The sequence below is a fragment of the Gopherus evgoodei genome, chromosome 1, assembly GCF_007399415.2.
Source record: "Gopherus evgoodei ecotype Sinaloan lineage chromosome 1, rGopEvg1_v1.p, whole genome shotgun sequence".
Taxonomy (NCBI): Eukaryota; Metazoa; Chordata; order Testudines; family Testudinidae; genus Gopherus; species Gopherus evgoodei.
The window spans coordinates 189,049,917-189,068,934 of NC_044322.1; the positions used below are offsets into that span (position 1 = coordinate 189,049,917).

At 44.0% G+C, this 19,018-nt stretch overlaps 1 protein-coding gene across 1 annotated transcript; it reads right to left on the bottom strand.

Moving 5' to 3' along the window:
• Window positions 1-5,671: 5,671 nt before the first annotated feature.
• LOC115644312 (olfactory receptor 2G3-like) lies at window positions 5,672-8,314 on the bottom strand. Its single transcript, XM_030548505.1, has 2 exons — window positions 7,401-8,314; window positions 5,672-5,723 (listed from the first exon to the last, which is right to left on the bottom strand). The coding sequence occupies exons 1-2, from the start codon at window positions 8,312-8,314 to the stop codon at window positions 5,672-5,674; spliced, it is 966 nt and encodes a 321-aa protein (XP_030404365.1).
• Window positions 8,315-19,018: the final 10,704 nt, after the last annotated feature.

Consider the following 19,018-nt stretch of genomic DNA (forward strand, 5'->3'; position numbering starts at 1 on the left):
CCTGTCCTCCAAAGCACTTGCAAGCCCTCCCAGTTTGGTATTGTCTGCAAACTTCATAAGTGTACTCTGTATGGTGCTATCTAAATGATAATGGAAACTGTATGAACTCTTCACAAAACTTACACTCTCTCAAGGGTGGTGCTGTAGAAACTGGAAAGTGCCCTTTGCTATGTAAGTGAGGAGGCAAATAGCATGGAGTGAGATAGGGAGGAAGAATGATCTTATGGGTGGGGCACTGGAATGGGACTTGGGAGACCTGAATTCAAATCCAGATTTGGTGATGGACTTTCTGCATGACCTTAGGCAAATCACTTGTTCCTCCCCATGCCTCAGTTCCCCCTTCTGAGAGATGGGGATAATATGTCCCACTTTTAGGATAAAATCCATAAATGATTGCAAGTGCTCAGATACTACAATGATGAGGGCCATACATACCTAGATAAAGCTTAGAAATACATTTCCGTACTGGGGTGGGGTGGGGGGATCCCTTCAATTTTAGGGGTGATGAAGGAAGCATGAGCAATCTCTTGAATCATTAAAGGAATGATAGAAAATGTATGGGCTTCTCTTCTGCTCTGCACGTGGTGGAACCTGGAGGGATCCTCTCTGAAATGGCTTATTGGACATAGAGGAATCCAGATTGTGGACAGAGTAGAAATTCTGCTGTTCTCTAGTGCTCCCATCTAAGGATCTCTAAGTGTTTTCCTTGCAACACCTCCAATTAGGTATTATCCCTATATCTCAGGTGGGGAAATTGATGAAGTAGAATCTGTTTAGGTGACTTGCTCCTAAGTCACATAACAAAACTGCAGCAGAGCCAGGAAGAGTACCTGGATCTCCCAACTCCTGTTCAAATACTTTAATCCCCAAGCCTTCAAAAAATGTGTCTGTCCATGCCAAGAACCTCTTCTCCATCAGTCAGTGTAGGTAATCCAAAAGGTCCTTTCACTTTTGGGATCCAGAGAGCGAGGGCAAGAATTCAACTTTCCTTCTATAGGTCCCTGAACCTGTGAACACCTATGCACATGTTTAACTCTCTGCTCAAAAGTAGCCCTATTAATGTCAGTGCAATCATGTGTGTGTGTGTAAAGTTAAGCACTTGTCTAAGTGTTTGCAGGATCAGTGCACAGATTAATCTTCTAGGAAAGCAGCTCAACTAACTCCCCTGCTGCTCAAATAGGGAAGACCTCACCAGGAACGTAACTGGTTGTCATTTATTACTGGTGAAGGATGAAGACTGTGACAGTTTGGGGAAATGATCTTCGTACAGCTTATGAGTTCTGACTGACATTATGAAGGCTGTGTACAATGCTAATCTTCACTGTGAAGAGGCGTAGTCCCTGTCAGAAAATGGCTGATTCCTGTATTACATTCCCTGTCTGGAAACAGCTACAAGACAATCACAAGAATGGTTCACATGGATTGACCCTGAGCTGATAGAACAATTCTTATGCTAGAGGAAACTGGTTTTCCCCCCAAAGTTGACTGCAGGGAGATGAGTTGGAGCAATGGAAATTCCTCATCAAAGGAGAACAGTTTGAATTTTAATCCTGTCCTCCAAAGCACTTGCAACCCTTCCCAGCTTGTTCTCGTCTGCAAACTTTATAAGTGTACTCTGTATGCCATTATCTAAATGATAATAGAAACTGTCTGAACTCTTCACAAAACTTACACTCTCCCAAGGGTGGTGCTGTGGAAACTGGAAAGTCCCCTTTACTCTGTAGGCAAGGAGGCATTAGAAACTGCTGTCCAAAAGGTTCATGCTCTCTGCGCAAGGGGAACCTGTTGATGCCAGACCTGAGCAAAGCAAGGAGAGTGTGTTGCAGGGGGAGGGAGCAGGGCTGGCTCTAGGCATTAGCGAAGGAAGCAGGTGCCTGGGGCGGCCAATAGAAAAGGGTGGCAGGTCCGTCTGTTCTTGGGGTAGCATGTCTAGGACTGCAGTGGCAATTCGGTGGTGGGCCCTTTAGTCTTTCACTTCCTCTTCAGCGGCACTTTGGTGGCCACTCAATTGGTTTGTGTTTTTTGGTTGTTTTTTTTCCTCTCGACGCTGCTTGGGGCGGCAAAAAAGCTGGAGCCGGCCCTGGGAGGGAGAGAGAACCTGAAGGCTGAGCCAAAGGAGTGGAGGGTCTGGGGGCAGTGAAGGATTTTCCAAAAACCTGAAGGCCTTCAGATTCACAAGGACACCATTGGCTTGGTTTCTGTGTGTGGGTTTTGTGATTTTGGCATAGATCTGTAAGTCCCTATGCTGTCTCTAGGAATAAGGTGTGTGTGGTTAAGTTACTTTGCAAAGCCTTGCAGTTCATTGCTCTAACTGTCATGCATCTCCAAACTGACAAAGTGAAAACCAGAGTACTCTGAAGGTGGCAATTTGGGAAAGGGTGTGGTTGAGCTACTGGGGATATTTGAGGGGGTCAGCACTGGCCTTGGGACCTAGGACTACTGGACTGCAGGCTCCCATTTCCGAGAAGAGGTACCAGACATGGAGTGTACAGCCTGAGCGTGAGCTTGAGTAGCCAGAACAATGCAGGGATGCTGCTCAGACTCAGTGTGCGGAGATGCATCAGCCATAACAGAGCAGGCTGGTGAGTGTCCAGCAGGGGAACATCAACGACAGCTGTGACAAAGAGAAAGGACAGTCTGACATTACTTATTTAACTGGATGATGGATGCAGTGTAGATTGATTCACTTCTAGGATTCCACCTCCAGCTCTAGTGATCTCTAAACATATTAATACAACTGTCTAAAATTACTTTATTTTCTAGACTGCAGCATCTTGCATGATGACACCTGATGTTTTTATTTTGTTTTGAAAACAGATTTTGGAGCACAATTTGTACAAATAAAAAGATCTGTGTCCATATATAGGGTTGCATAATGACATGATATGTAGGCCTTGTGTACACCATATAGCAGAGCAGGGGTGGAATGGTATGGGTAAGAGCTAAAAGCCAGATTTTTTGATGAGATCAGAGAGTAGATAGGAAGTCACTAAGCAGGAGAGATGGCTGGAAGGCTCTTCCATACTGCAGGAGCTGCAGAGCAGGGCTCAGCTTTCAACACAATCAGAGCAAGATGCCTCTTGGGGGTGGGTGGGGAGCTGTATTCTGTACCCTGTCATGAAAACTGAATGAGGAACACAGCTTGTGGCTTGAACCCTTTGCTCTCCCCACAGTTTGGGGCTTCAACACCATTTAATCTCCATGGCTGCCAAGCTGGGACCTTTCACCAGCACTAAATTCACTACCAAAAGTAAAATTACATCACTCCGCTCTACTCTACTGCATGAGAAATTAAAGCTGGCAATTGTAGCCATCCACTCTGGACTATCGAGGCTACACCAAAGCCAGAAGCTGCCAGGAACCCTAGTACGCAGAACAAAAGATCAATACCAAGAGGGAAAAGAGCTGCCTCTTTTCCCCAAACCACGAGCAGCATGTTGAGGATGTAAGCTACAAGCTCTCCATAAGCACATAATGCCATTATAAGGGGCCATTACTCACGCAGGCCCAATTACACCACTCTGACAGTTTAAGAGAGGCTGTAGTGTAAATACAAAGCTGGCCCCATGTGCTTACCTTCAGTTCCTTTGAGTGTGGCACATCATGTGACAAGAGGTGGCAGGCACAGCCTGAGGACAGGCTCTTGACAAGACTCTGCTTGGAAAAATGTTAGGAATTCCTGGATTCCCCTTTTTTTCCAGGCAGCTCCCTGATCTCGGTAGCTGAGCCACTGGTTCAGATCCTAGTGCCTTCTACGCTAGAGAATCACCAGGTTGCTGCTTAGCTGGCTCTGTGTACCCAATCCAAGCATTGGGGAGCCTTCCTTTCCACCCCTGCACACTACCCAAGGAAATATCTAAGCCTGCAGAAAGCTGTGGTAGTGGGAATAGAGGCTGAAGCAGGCTGAAACACAAACTAAGGAGCAGGGTGAGACTTGGGGGCAGAAAGGCAGGTTAAGCTTGTTACAAATTTTGGTAGAAGCAATTAATTGCATTAATGTTGTTTGAGAAATGAGGGGCCATTTTACTTGAACTGAAGGATGCACCACCAATCTGAGCATTTTCCTCACATTGTCCACCCCTGGCTGGCTGGGACATGCAAAGATCTGGTCCTTGAATACCAGGAAGAGATTGTTTTAAGGTGCGGGGAGAGAGTCCTCTTGTGACCCATGAGCAGGGCCGGTGCAAGGATGTTTCACACCCTAGGTGAAACTTCCACTTTGTGCCCCCCCCCACCCCGTGCCCCCACACTGAGGCAACCCCTTCCGCCCTGAGGCCTCCCCCTTGCGGCAGCTCCCCACCCTCCACCCTTCCACCCCAGTTCACCCCTGCTCCACGCATGAGCACAAGCACGAGCACCCCGAGCATGCCGTTGCTGCTTCACTTCTCCCACCTCCCAGGCTTGCACTGCCTAAGCTGATTGGCGCCGCAAGCCTGGGAGGTGGGAGAAGTGAAGCAGCTCACCCCTTCCCCACCACCTCCCCGAGCACACTGTGGCTGCTTCACTTCTCCTGCCTCCCAGGCTTGCGGCGCCAATCAGCTTAGACGCCGCAAGCCTGGGAGAAGTGAAGCAGCCACAGCGTGCTTGGGGAGGAGGCGGAGCAGGGGTGAGCTGGGGCAGGGAGTTTCCCTGCGTGCTGCCCCCCCACCTTACTTGCTGCAGGCGGCCCTCCCCACGCTCCCCTGCCCAGCTCCCTCTGCCTAAATGCCGACAGCAACTGGGGCGGCTGAAGATCTAGCCGCCGCAGTTGCTGCCGAAGAAAATGGTGCCCCCCAAATCCCAGCGCCCTAGGCAGGCGACTGCCTAGGTCACCTAAATGGTTGCACCAGCCCTGCCCATGAGTCCAGTCCTGGACTGCATCAATACTTCCTTAGCTTCAGTTCCCCCTAGATCAGAGTACAAGCAGAGGTCAGGCAGGGCAGTACTCAGATAAGAGAGGCCTTCTTTGCAAGTGTTGGGGCACTGGGCCAATACCCCAGCATGGTAGAACTGGCCAATACCAGCTGATCCAAGGGGCCAGTATGGCAGAATGGAATCAATGAGGCAAAAACCATCTCTTGTGCAGGCAGCAGGGAGGGAAGGTGGCACAGGGGCCACCATCCTGGCTTCACACTCCTCAAGGATCCCTCTACACTGGGGAAATACCAGAAGTGAAAGTAAGCCGGTCCGGTCCCGTACGGCATACTGGCAAAAGCCAGTACACCATGCTGGACTGCACTGGCTTCCACGGTGGGGACTGAAAGGGCTCTGGGCTGCCTGCGGCTGTGGACAGCCCAGAGCCGTTTAAATCCTGGCCGTGGCTGATATTTAAAGGGCTCAAAGCACCCCGTGGCTGCGGGCAGCCCAGAGACCTTTAAATCCCAGCCGCAGCTCCGGCGACTGGGCTGGGGCCGGGATTAAAGGGCTCAGAACTCCCTGCGGCTGTGGGCAGCCCAGAGCCCTTTAAATCCTAGCCGTGGCTGAGATTTAAAGGGTTCAGAGCTCCCCGCGGCTGCAGGCAGTCCAGAGCCCTTTGAATCCCGGCCACAGCTGGGATTTAAAGGGCTCAGAGCTCCCTGCGGCTGTGGGCAGCCCAGAGCCCTTTGAATCCTGGCCACGGCTTTGGCGGCTGGGCTGGGGCCAGGATTTAAAGAGTGCGGGGATCCCCTCAGTGGCAGGAGCTCTGGGCCCTTTAAATCTCTATCCCAGCTCCGCAAATCTCGGGGTTCCCCCTGGCGGCTGGAGTCCTGGGCCCTTTAATTTGCTCCTGAGCTCCGGGAGGCTCCCAGCCACCTCTTCAGCTGGGAGCCCCTGGTTGATTTAAAGGCCCTGGGTCTCCCAGCCACAGCTGGTGCCCCAGGGCCTGTAAATCTTGAGAGGCCACACCTCTTCTGGATGAGGCCACGCCCCCTCAGGACTCCAGCAGTACCTGTAAGTGCTGTAAGTTACTTTCACCCCTGGGAAATACACAGCTGCTGACACCAGCTTCTGTGCACTGGCAGCACAGCCCAAGCAGCTGTCCCACAACGCAGAATCTGGGCAGTGGAATTTCCACTGGGCTCTAGTCTCCCTGAAATGAGTTAGCTGTATCCAGCCCACTCCCACGACTGTGAGACAGAATCCATATTTACTACTACAGCCTATGATTTAAGGACACGGCAAACTCTTACTCTCTCTTCTCTAAGAAACATCTTCCCCATCTGCTTTATGGAGTCATCTTGTCCATCTACACTCAGTTCATTGTACAAGCAGTAGGCTAGTGGGAGAGCAGGAGAATCACATTGCCCTTCTCAAACTGAGTCGTCCAGCCTCCAGGGGAGCATTCAGCTTTCCCAGCCCCAGAACCTGCTACTCTCACCTCCTCTTCTCTCCGCACCAAGTGCATCTGGGCAGATCTGGACCAAGTTCACAAGCTTAATTCCCTCACTTTGGGCCAAATCCAGAAGGTAAGAGGAGCCCTTGAAACTCTTACAAACTTCAGTAGGAGAGGAAGGAGCTCAACACCATTCTGGATTCAAAGCTACAAACAGACACTGTCCTTTGAGAAAACCCAGATTTAACATAGAGTGGAAGTTTATATGGAAAGCATGGATGGCTATAGGCATTTACTCTGGTTTGAAGATAAGCTCAGGTCTTTAGCATACTGTTTGGCCCATAACCATTGCAGTTTGGATAGTCCTTGCAACTGAAGCATATGCTCTTTGATGCCTTTGCAGCAAACAATGTTGGCTTCCGGAGGTTATGCCTGTTAGTCCTTCACAAAGGACTGGGCCTCTCAAAGAGATCTGCCTCTGTACAGTAGCTTCCAACAAAATTAAGGAAGACACTGAGAAGGATAAGACAAGGGACTAGGACTCAGGAGATCATGTTCTGCCACAGGCTTCCAGGGTGACCTGGGGCAAATCAATTGATCTCAGTGTCTCAGTTCCCCACCTGTGAGATGAGGATAATACTTCCTTCCTTCTCTTCCCTTTGTCTGATCTGATGCCCCAATCCCAGAAGGTAATTTGGCAGAGTCATGCCTCTTTGCACACATGTAGCTCCCCTACAGGTGCATAGGTCCTCCCAGATGGATTAATTTGTAGGACTGTGGCCTTAGATAGTAAACTCTTTCAGATGGAGACTGTTCTCACTCTGTGCTATCCCCTGTGTAAACACCCAGGGGCTCTTATCTCAGTCAAGGGCTCCAGGGGTAATAAGAATTAGCAGTAAACTCAAATCTGTCTGATTGTTGAACCAGCCTCCACAAAGTGATTCGAGAGTCACCAAACCCTTGAGTTTCATGGAGCTCAGCAAACCCAGATTAAGATGCCCTGCTACTCGTTTTACATGGGGGCTCCCTTTCTTCTGTGCTAAAGCAAAGCTCATGTCATTGACATTCCCCCTCCTTTCCTCTGGGCCTGGCCACTGCAGCAAAATATTTTCTGCCCATTTTTTTCAATGCACCCTTCACCTCTTTATTCCTTAGACTATAGATAACTGGGTTTAACATGGGAGTCACAATGCAATATAATGACGAAACCAAGATGTCTATGTCCAGAGAGTAGCCTAAGCTGGGCCGATTATAATTGAAGTTGGAGGTACTGTAGAAGATGATGACCACAATCAAATGGGAGGTGCAGGTGGAGAAAGCTTTGAATTGGCCCTTGATCGACTGGATCTTCAGGATGGCGCTGATGATGTGGCCATAGGAGACCACAGTGAACAGACAAGGGCTCAGTCCAATCAAGGCACTAGCCAAATGAAGCACAGCTTCATTGACAGAGGTGTCTGTGCAAGAGATCTTCAGCAGCAATGGGACATCACAAAAGAAGTGGCTGAGTTGATTGGACTTGCATATGACTATGGCTGATGTGAGGACAGTGTGCACCAGGGAATTCACCAAGCCACACAGCCATGAAAACCCCGCCAGCTGCACACAAAGCCTGTTGCTCATAATGCTTGGGTAGCTCAAGGGCTTGCAGACAGCTACATATCGGTCATAAGCCATGACAGCCAACAGGACACACTCTGTACCAGCGCACGTAATGAGGAAAAATAGTTGGGCCATGCACCCGGCATATGAGATGGTTTTCCTGTGCCTGAAAAAGTTGACCAACATGACTGGCACTGTGGCGGATGTGTAGCAGATATCTAAGAAGGACAGATTACTAAGAAAAAAATACATGGGTGTGTGAAGGGTTGGATCAGCCCTAGTCAGGGTTAAGATCAGCGTGTTCCCCAGGAGGGTTACCATGTAGATGACCAAGAACACCAGGAAGAATAACATCTGAAGGTTGGGATGGTTTGAAAAGCCCAGGAAAATGAATTCCATTATGTGTGTTTGATTTCCCATTTACACAGTGGCTTTTTAAAATATCTGTCAAGGAAAAGGATGTGGGAAACAGTCAGTGTGCAGACAATGAGAATAGTCAATGAACACCACTTTTTCTTTCTAAAGAATCTTTCAGGTAGGGGGCCAGAGCATCTGCTGGTGCAAATTGGCATTTGCTCCATTGAACTCAATGAAGCTACACAAATTTACATCAATTGGGGATCTTGCCACAGTGAGCTATTGTTATTTTATTAATACATTAAGTTGAGTGTATAGAATGTATAAGAGACATGGTCCCAGTACCCTAGAGCTTACAGTCTAAGCATGGGCAAAATATAACAAATTAAGACAGACGAAAGAAGAGCGAGGGGAAGGGAAGTGTGGTTGCCATGGTTAGTAATGGCATGCTTCTTATTTCCCAGACAAAAGAGAAAACTACAAGAAGAAGGCGTTATAGTTGACAGCACATATCAGTAAATTTCGGGTAAGATATATTAGAGAGATGTGTATTTATCCCCAAAGCAGCTATTATAAACCCACAACATTCAGAATTAAGGTTAAACTTAAATCCAGACATGCAAAGATCTAGAGATGCAGTTAAGGCACCCAAACAACTTTAATTCTGCCCTGTAGTGATGTCATGCAATAACCATGTGATTAATAACTTTTAGTGTTTGAAGTCCAATGATAAATGAACAGTTTTTAAAAGACACATCTAGCTTTTAGCCTCCCCTGCCAGGGTTACCCTAAAGGGCAGAGTTAAGGGTATTAAGGTGCCCTAACTGTGTATTTCCAGACTTGTACATGGTTGGGTTTCTTTAAGTTAAACCTTAACTAAATTTTTTTTAATTTATTTTTTTACTCTATAAATAGATTACTTCCATCCACCACAATATGTTCCCACTGTTTGTTACTGTTTCAGTCTTCACTTATATAATTAAGAAATTGTTCCTTTATTTCAGTTTTGTGTGTATGTTCTTTATGGGGTATTTTTCATACAATGTGACTTCTGCTAAGTCAGATCTACATTTTATTGGTCCCAACATGGCCTAATAAGATCCATTTGGACATTTCCATGAGAGAGAATTAAGTTAAAGTTAAACTATGCAAACTAGCTCAAATCTGTAGGATATCCCTACCTTCTTGCCTTCTTTCTTTCTTTTCTGAGAGTTTTTAGACACATAAACAACATTCAGGATCTGACATTTCAGTTTGATTGCGAAGTTACTGTAAATAAGAACTGAAGCCTTATGAGTTTTAATCAGCGGTAAGTGTTACATTATCCAGTTCACAACAAAAGCAATCAAGCGGGTAAGATATTTTTAGAGGAATTACTGTGGAAATATTACATTAGGTAGCAGTTAGTGTACTATGTTCACCCTCCAATGCTGTCACATATCAGACTGACTATAAAAAAAAAGTGGTTCTCAAGTACAGTGAGAAGGGCAATTAAAATAGCTAGAAGAGATTTACACTTCCATAAAGGGAGAATCATCTAATCCAAGGCAGAGTTGGGGATATTTTAGCATTATGGGCCTAATTCTACTTCCGTTGAAGTCAATGGCAAAAAAACCCTGCATTGACTTGAACAGGTGCAGGATGGGAAGGATAGTTTCTCCTGTGAGGAAGAACATGAGAGAGGTGGAGGATAGGGGGAAGCAGGCAATAGAAGTACAAGAAATCTGAATCTTGCATGAGCCTACTGCTTCAACATTGCAATCCTGCCACACTTTACAACTGTAAAGTGTGAAAGCAGGGAATAAATGGGAAATACCTGCCCCTTCAGCTTATAAAAGGAAATTGGGCATGTTTTGTTCTGTGTTATATTACAATCCCTGGAAGCAAAAATAGGCCAGGTCGACACTATAAACGTATACGAAAAATCCCCACCCCTGAGTGATGCAGTTATACCAACCTAACCTGGATGTAGACAGTGCTACGTTAACAGCAGGGCTTCTTCCATTGACATAGCTACAGCTTTTCGGGGAGGTGGATTAACTCTGCTGTCCTGTCGGTGCAGTAGTGTTTTCAGTGAAGCACCACAGCTGCAGTGTTTTAAGTGTCAACCTGCCCTCAGTTAACCTGTAGCTATAGATGTCTCTTCTGTCAGTGCATGAGGGTCTAACATACATAACTGTCTGCTGAAAGAAGGATACATTCCAAGGTACTCTTGTTAGGTTAAAGAAACTTGAGAAAAATTTGCTTGCAATTAGGACTATTGCAAAGAGCCAGAATGACATCCTTGGAAACAGAGCTCCTCAATTCAGTCTCTAATCTGATATAGTAGGAGTCACATTAGTATCCCATTAGCAGTGTGCCTAACCGCAGACCTGAGAAGACTTTTTTTTTAACTGTTTCGTGTGGGTTTTGCCAGCTCTAGGGTTGAGGAATCAGGAAGCATTATAAGCCTGGACTATTTGTCAAGTGCATAACTCATGCTGGTTGCCACCAGGAGCCAGCTACCACACTATCTTGGTGCTTGAACTGCCCAGGGAATGGCCACTTAGTACCAAGTGTGATGGCATTTGTGCTATAGACACTTCTCCACACAGAACTGGACTGAAACTAGGGACTTGTTTTAAACAGAAATGAGATGGGAGCAGCCAATAGTCAGGATTAGTATTCACTTATTACCCGGTCAGTATTTGATATCAATTCAGTGTAAAAGTTTAAACTGGCTTCACATTTACTGACAGAATGCTAGAGTCTGCTACCCTTATTCACATGGAGTGACGATTTGCTCCTTGAATGGTCACATTGATTTCCAGTCAGGCTAGTCAAGGATTACATTACTGGATGTGAGTAAGGGTGGCAGAACCCAGCCCATACACTGTTTTGTATAGACAGACAGTAGAAGGAAAGTAGCATGGAAGTACTTACCAGGCTTCACTTACAGATCAAACCACCATTTCTGAGGTTTGCCTTGCATTGCCGTTTTCCTGTCCCCCAAATAAGGTTTATTCTATGGTAATATAAGCAGCTCTGGCAAAGAACAAATCCAGGACCAAACAAGAGCCCAATCCAAAATACTGTCACTTGCACACGGTGCAGTAAATAAGAGAAATTCTAGCTTTTATGAACATCTAACACTGCATGACTTACCAGTGAACAAAAGAACCCTTTCATCCTGGACTCCTATGGTTTCCCTCCGAAAGCAGTATTTAACCATGTGTCCAGGACCTCTGGGACATATTCTGTTCACAGAAATATCTCAGGGATGTATGCAGCAACTAGACAATTATTAATATTCATTTTCATGTTGTGATAAACAGTGAGGAACGTATACAATAAGAAGTTCTGTTCATTTAGAGAAAAAGTACCTACCAGGAAACTTTTAGCAGATCTGTGCATGCCATAAGAGAAGCAAAGTATATGATGGCTTAGGTTTCTGGATCTATGTCTGAAGATTTGTCTTTGGGTGAAGGTCCATAACTATTCTTCCAGTGCACATGGGGCAGACCTGTGCCCATATACGGGACTCTTTTTAAAGCATTTGGGGCCAGCTTCACAACTTGCGCCTTTGTGGAATCATCAATGCAAAGGGTGAAGTGGGTGTCAAATACTATTATTCTGGTTTGGCACCATTTTACTCAGGTGTAACTGACTCTACAAGGTGCAAGGAAGCTGCAAAGTAAGTCCCCAGCTTTCCATTTCTCAAGTCATGACAGAAATTTCCCTTTTGGACTTCCATTGGAATTGTCACTCTGGATCAGGCTAGTGATCCTTCTGGTCCAGTATCCTGGCTCTGACACTGGTCAGCACCAGATACTTCAGAGGAAAGTGCAAGAAAAAAGTGGGAAGAGTTGGAATAAGCTGCTGACCCTCAGATTAAGGTATTATTTTAATCCCTACTAACTGGAGATTGGTTTGAGACCTGAAGCATGAGACTTTGTACAGATTCCAAAACTTTTATCAATCCCTATAGCTCTAGATATTCTTGTTATCCATATATAAATCCAATCCCTCTTTGAACCTGTGGCCATGAGTTCTGCAATCTAATGACACAGTGAGTCAGGGAAGAAAGATCCTTTTGTCAGTTTTGAATGTGCCACCTTTTGGCATCACTGAATTTCCCGTTGTTCCTGGGTTACAGGAGAAAGAGAACAGACCTTCCTGATCTACATTTTCTAGACCAGGGGTAGGCGACCTATGGCACGTGTGCCGAAGGTGGCACATAAGCTGATTTTCAGTGGCATTCACAGGACCATGTATGTGGTCCTGGCCACTGTTCTGGGGGGCTCTGCATTTTAATTTAATTTTAAATGAAGCTTCTTAAACATTTTAAAAACCTTATTTACTTAACATACAACAATAGTTTAGTTATATATTAGAGACTTATAGAAAAAGACCTTCTAAAAATGTTTAAATGTATTACTGGCATGCAAAACCTTAAATTAGAGTGAATAAATGAAGACTCGGCACACCACTTCTGAAAGGTTGCCGACCCCTGCTCTAGACCATTCATTTTTAATATACTTTTATCAGCATTTCCCCTATATGGGTCTTCCTTTCAAGGTAAACAATCCCAGTCGTTTCAGTATCTCCATATGAATTTTTCAGTGCCCCTAATCATCCTCAACTTCTCTGACCCTTCCCCCCTTGAATTCTGCGCACTGGTGAAAAATTGAACAAGATTCCACTACTAATATTTAAGCTACAGTGAGAGTGAAGAAAAGACATACTGAATTTAAAAAAATAGTTAAAATGCTTTGTTATTCAAAGCTCAAAAAGCTGAAATTTCAAGTTGGACATATTCAGTGTGTTCATCACTAAGGATTAAAGCCCTTTACCCACAAGAGTTATCCACAGATATTCATTTTCAAATTAGTCTTATTCACAGCTTAAATCCAGCTTGTCGTAGCTTTCTATAATTTATCAGCACTGTGGATGTGAAGTGGGGCAGGTGGATTAGTGGGGAAGTAATGCAGTGAAAGGTACATGGCAAGTAAGTATCATGCAACTATGGAACTGACATCTCCATGTATGTGATGTAGACAATGATGGGTCCCTATCAGCATCCCAATGCAAGAGAGCAAGAGGTGACTGGTATCTGGTAGTGAATTTCAGCTGACCTGACCAGTTCAGTGAACCCCAATTCATTAATGTCATATCTGATATGTGTCATGTAAGGTATCACTGGAAAACTAATAACACACTGATCATTAATATTCCTGTATCTGATGTGTATACTAAACACTCAAGGGACCATACAAATGTGAAGAAAAGAACTGAAATGTGTTTATCAGACAAGTCTGGAGAGGGAGTAAACAGGTTTCTCCCAGACAAAGGACTAGCCAGTTCCTCCAGCCAGGTATCATCAGAGTCCATTGACAATCATATGCCAAGTGGCCATTCATTTGCATTGGAGTGGACAGGAACAGCCCAATTTGCATTACAAAAAACAACAGCAGGGAAAGAAACCAGCATGGAACTTCCTTCACCACCAGATTCAATGTCTCCTTTCTCACAGCTTGAATGAACTTTATTTTGGAGGGAGAGCCTTCAGAAGAATCCATTTCAAAGGTTCACTGAAATATAAGAAAGAGGAGCAAACAATACCAAGTTATCTTTCACCCAGGAAGATGAGGAGAAATAGCACCCTATACTTCTGTGGGAGGTCCTGAGTCAAAGACAGTCAGCCATGCTGGACAAAGAGTGATTGGTGAGAGAAACCATCTTACACAAAGACTGTGTCTTGCTAGATTAAGTGTTAGATTTTAGATGAGTGCTTTTCACTTGTGTTTATTTATAACCATCTCTACCTTTCTTTCTTTTACTTGGCATAATTTAATCTATGCCCTTTTGTTGTTAATCTTGTTTTATTTTAATCTAAACCAGTCCAGTGCTGTATTTGAATGGAAGTGATTGTTAACTCAAGTTAAAGTGGCAAGCTGCTGGGTATAGTCTCTTTAGAGGAGCAGAAGAACTTCATTTTTACTCTGAGTGATCCACAAGAGAGCTGAACATTTCAGGGCTGATGGTTTTGGGGAAATTCAGGGGGCAAGGGATAGCTCAGTGGTTTGAGCATTGGCCTGCTAAACCCAGGGTTGTGAGCTCAATCCTTGAGTGGGCCACTTGGGGATTGGTCCTGCTTTGAGCAGGGAGCTGGACTAGATGATCTCCTGAGGTCCTTTCCAACCCTAATGATCTATGATTCTATGAGTAGACATGCATTGGGGTTGTTTGGCTAGTAGTAATCAAGCATAATGGAGACCAGAGTGTGGCTGTGGTGTAACAAGCAGGCTGTTGGAGTCAGAGTTGCTGATCCAGGCTGTTTATTATACAGATACTCAATGCATGCTTGTCTGCTGGCTGGGAGCATCCAGGCCAGGAAGCTACAGCAGCAGCCCATTTTAAGGCACAAAGGGTTACAGGGCAGTCAGTGACACAACTTCTCACTGGTCTGGATTGCACTCCAAAGCCTGACAGTGGAACAATATGAGCAATCACATTTATCATGCACCTCATCTGCATTCTGCCATCTGTGCTATCTCCATCCTCTCAAGGAACTTCAAACTTTCTGGAACACAGAGCAGTTTCCAACTTGACAAAGTCAAAGCAACAGTATGCCAGAGGAATGTTTTCCATATTCTCGTTAGGGGTAAATTTCCCCTCAAAATTACCCTGGCCTGAGGCCCAGGACAGATACTATTTAGTATTGAATCTATGATAAATTGAAGGTCAGATATCCGTGACCTATCATGTCTAAAATTGGGAGATTTCTCATTGGGGAAATCCCAGTATCACAGGGGTCCAAGACTTGCTTCCAGCCCTGGAAAGTCTCAATATCACAGCTTGATGCTGCAAGTATTTTTATGTCTAAAAGAAAGACTTTCGATCATTTGAGTTTTTTCTAAATTTTCCTCTCTGTTCTCTGTACAGCTGGACTCCTTGGAACTAAGGCATTTGGTTTCACAGACCGAGGATAATAGTCCTAGTGAAGTATTAAAATCTTGTGCATGTAAGAGTTTTTGATCACACTGTATATTAAGGATATATTTCTGAAGCATTAATAAGTGATTAATAGGTGTTATAATCATGTTACACGGATCACGATAATGGTCATAGATGGTTATAAGCAGCCAGGTGGACTCTAGACAGGTTATCAAACACTTTTTATGGATGTGTTTATAATAATCTCTAACACCTATTCCTAATATCATTTATTATCATCTCTGTCATGTATAAACCCTTTTTAAATTATAGGAGTACCTGCTTCATTTTTGTATAGCTTGCGGTGGTGCAATAAAAGTTTTATCAGCATGAGAGCACTATGCTGCCAGTGAAGGGCCTAATACAAGGTTCATTATAGTCAGTGGAAACACCCCCATTTGCTTCAAAGAGCTTTGGATTAGGCCCCAAAGGAGCAATAGGCTGCCTCCAAAATTCTAGCTCTACTCCCCATCCTGACATTTATGAGTTAGAAGGAAGGCTCTGGATATGTGGCTTTTGATATCCCCAGGGAATGCACACCTATCTGTGATAAACAATTGTGCAAAACTTTACCAATAAAAAACAATAAGGGTATGTTGTCTTCAATACAAATGAGTGATGCTGAGCTTCACGTCTTAGGTTTGAACAAACACCAACTTTTTTGTGTCTTCACAGAACACACAGTAAACGTGTGGAACTATTTGCCAGAGGATGTTGTGAAGGCCAAGACTACAACAGGATTCAAAAAAGAGCTAGTTAAATTTATGGAGGCTAGGTCCATCAATGGCTATTAGCCAGGATGGGCAGGGATGGTGTCCCTAGTCTCTATTTGCCAGAAGCTAGGAATGGGTGACAGGGGATGGATCATTTGATGTTTACCTGTTCTGTTCATTCCCTCTGGGGCACCTGCCTTTGGTTGCTGTCAGAAGACAGGATACTGGGCTGGAGGGACTTTTGGTCTGACCCAGTATGGCCTTTCTTATGCTCTCCCTTCTTCACTTCACATCGTTCATCTTGCCCTTCTCTTTCCCAATCCTTCTCTTTCCTGATTACTTCACAGCTTACTCTTCCGAATATCAAAACACTTCCATTACCCTCCCCACCACTCACCCCTTCATACTTTCTCCCTTCAGTATTTCATTGAGGACCACCACCCTTTCCCTCATGTTCTGCTCTCTGCTGTGATCCGATCAGGTCCTTGGTATATGAGAGTCCATGTAGTAGTGTGACTGGGATCCCAGGAAGCCATGCTGTAGTTACTCAATTAGGGTGAGCTGCAAAGAATGGGGCAGACAATCCTCAAAGCTGGTGGATATTGTAATAATTAGATTTACCAAACTAGCACAAAACAGCTTCTACAATACCTAACTGGTTACCCAGAAGCCAACAACACAGTTCCCGTAAAGCAACCCAGCCTTAGGCCTCCACCCAGACACCCAAGTCAAATATGATAAAGATTACTGAAAATCTTATTAATCATGTATGAAAGTTCTACCAATCCCAAAGGATCGGACACATTATCTCCCAGCTTAATGATTATTTCAGATCTTACTCAAATACATGCTTACAGCCAATTCTTATTAACTAAACTAAAATGTTTTTAAAAGGAAAAGAAAGTATTGGTTAAAAAATCAATATACATACAGACATGAGTAGAGTTCTGAGACCAGATTCATAGCAGATGGTGAGCTTTGTAGTTGCAAAGAGTCCTTTCAGAATTAGTCCATAGGTTATAGTCCAATGTCGCTATTCAGGGTGATCCAGATAGGACTGGAGATCCTAGTCTTATGACTTGAGCTTCCCCAGCATGACGCATCAAGCAGATCTGAGATTAAAAAGATCAGGACCCAAGAGTTTTTATAAAATTTTAGGCCTTCTCTTGACAGCTCGGAGTCCTTATGCGAACAATAGGCAATCATGGAGATGTTGAAGTAGACCTATTTCCTAAGCATCACTGGTAATTAGCTACAAGAATTAACATAAGGCAATTGCCTGACTTCCACCATTCGCAAGTGATTTGCTATACATTTCAAACAGGGATGAATACAGTGATATCATTATTTTACAGTTCATTTAAATGTTAAGATTTCCTTTTGATCTCTGAATTGACAGAATACAGCATAGACAGAGACTGCTCCATTACATTGTTAACCTCTAACAATATATATGTACATAAACAATAACACAAACATTATCTACCAATTTATCCCTAAAGGCTGAATCTGGTCAGTTAGCCTGCAAGCTGCTTAACCCTTTCTGACCATGTGTCACAAGTAGTCATTTACATCTGTGCAAACTGGGTGTAAACAGAGGAGAATCTAGCTCTACCAAATTCATCCTTGGTGTGACCCTGTTGAAATCAATGGAGTTGTGGTAGGGATTAATCTAGCTCAAGTACTTTCACTTGGGCCAAGGTAAATTAGTCTCAGAATCCAGGTTGCATTATCCTCAAACCTCATGGAGACCTTGGGACTCAAGAACCTGAGGACAGCTAGCTCAGAGATCAGTAGACTTGCTAAGCCACCAGATGGATTTCAGTGAAAGCAAGTGACCCACAGGAGAGAAGGAGTGGGGGAACTTTTCCAAACTTTGAAGAAGTTCTGATCCATTTTAGGGTTTCTGGTTCCATTACTAAGGTAAAATTGAAGTTTAAGTTTGAACTGAACAAGAGAGAACATTCTAGCAGACATTTAAATAAGAGACATTTTAATGGAAAGGAAATCATGCCTGAGGAAAGGAGGGATGAGCTACATGACCCACGGGAGTACTTTTCATTCTACTTTGAAAAAAGAAATTGTCCATCTTGTTGCCACCAGAGACCTTGCTCTTGCAAAGTTTAATTTCCTCAGACTAATCACCTTTAGAAAACAAGTGCCAATAATGGATAATTAAGTTGCATAGGGCTCTATTAAAAAACTTTAGAAGTCAATGTTTACACTCTGTAGTTGCAAATTAGCTGCGATGGGCATTGTTAAGGAACCAGCGTGTTCATAAGACAAACAGTAGGTGTGAATACACATTAGGGGAGTTCTCCAATGACTGAAAGTCACAGCATAACTCGTTTTATTCCATCCTAAATTAGAAACTAGGAGTCCTGAGGCTTCATTAAGAAAGGAAATTGTACCACATACAAGCTAGTTAAAAACAGAAAAGCTGACCTGCTTCTCAACTCTGACATGCAAGAAAAAGTTGGAACATAATACCTTTGGAATTATGTTGTAACTCCTGATTGGATAAATGTAATGGGAAGTGCCATGAAGTCACAATCATTTTGCTTGTCATCTCTGTAATAAGAACCTTTTGGTAAGATACACTATCTCTTGCAGTTTTAAATAACGAATATTTTTAATTTTTGCACTTTCAACATAACAATCATGTAACTGTCTCCATATACAGTAGTTTTCTCAGATAGCCATTGGTTAGGTGGTACATGCTATTATTAAAATGGTAAAACAGCTTCAATTTTATCCCCCTGTTTTTATAACTTTCTGTAACATTCATTCTTGTGACTGAAATTTTCCCTGGTTGAAGGTGCAACTTGTTTTTAAGTTTGATTTGAGCAGAATCTTTTTCAGGCACTTCAGAGCTATACAAGAATAAAAGACAGACACTTTCTATGGTAAAAAGTTTACCCCCCCATTTTTTGAACAGGGCTTCAGTGAAGGTGACTGATGTTTGAAACTTGTAATACAGTACAGACAGTCTTTGGGGTATAATTAACCATTAGTTTGAGGGAAAGGAGAAATCAAAAGCACAGCAATTGAAAAGTCCATCAAGCATGCTCAGAAACTA

Bases quoted from the DNA above. Each gene is read 5' to 3' on its own strand.
- LOC115644312 (XM_030548505.1), bottom strand. From the start codon at position 8,314: ATGGGAAATCAAACACACATAATGGAATTCATTTTCCTGGGCTTTTCA. The intron at 5,724-7,400 runs ATATTTTGCTGC...AGGGCCCAGGAC, and splicing joins TTGAAAAAAATGGGCAGAAA to TCCAGCCGCCAGGGGGAACC.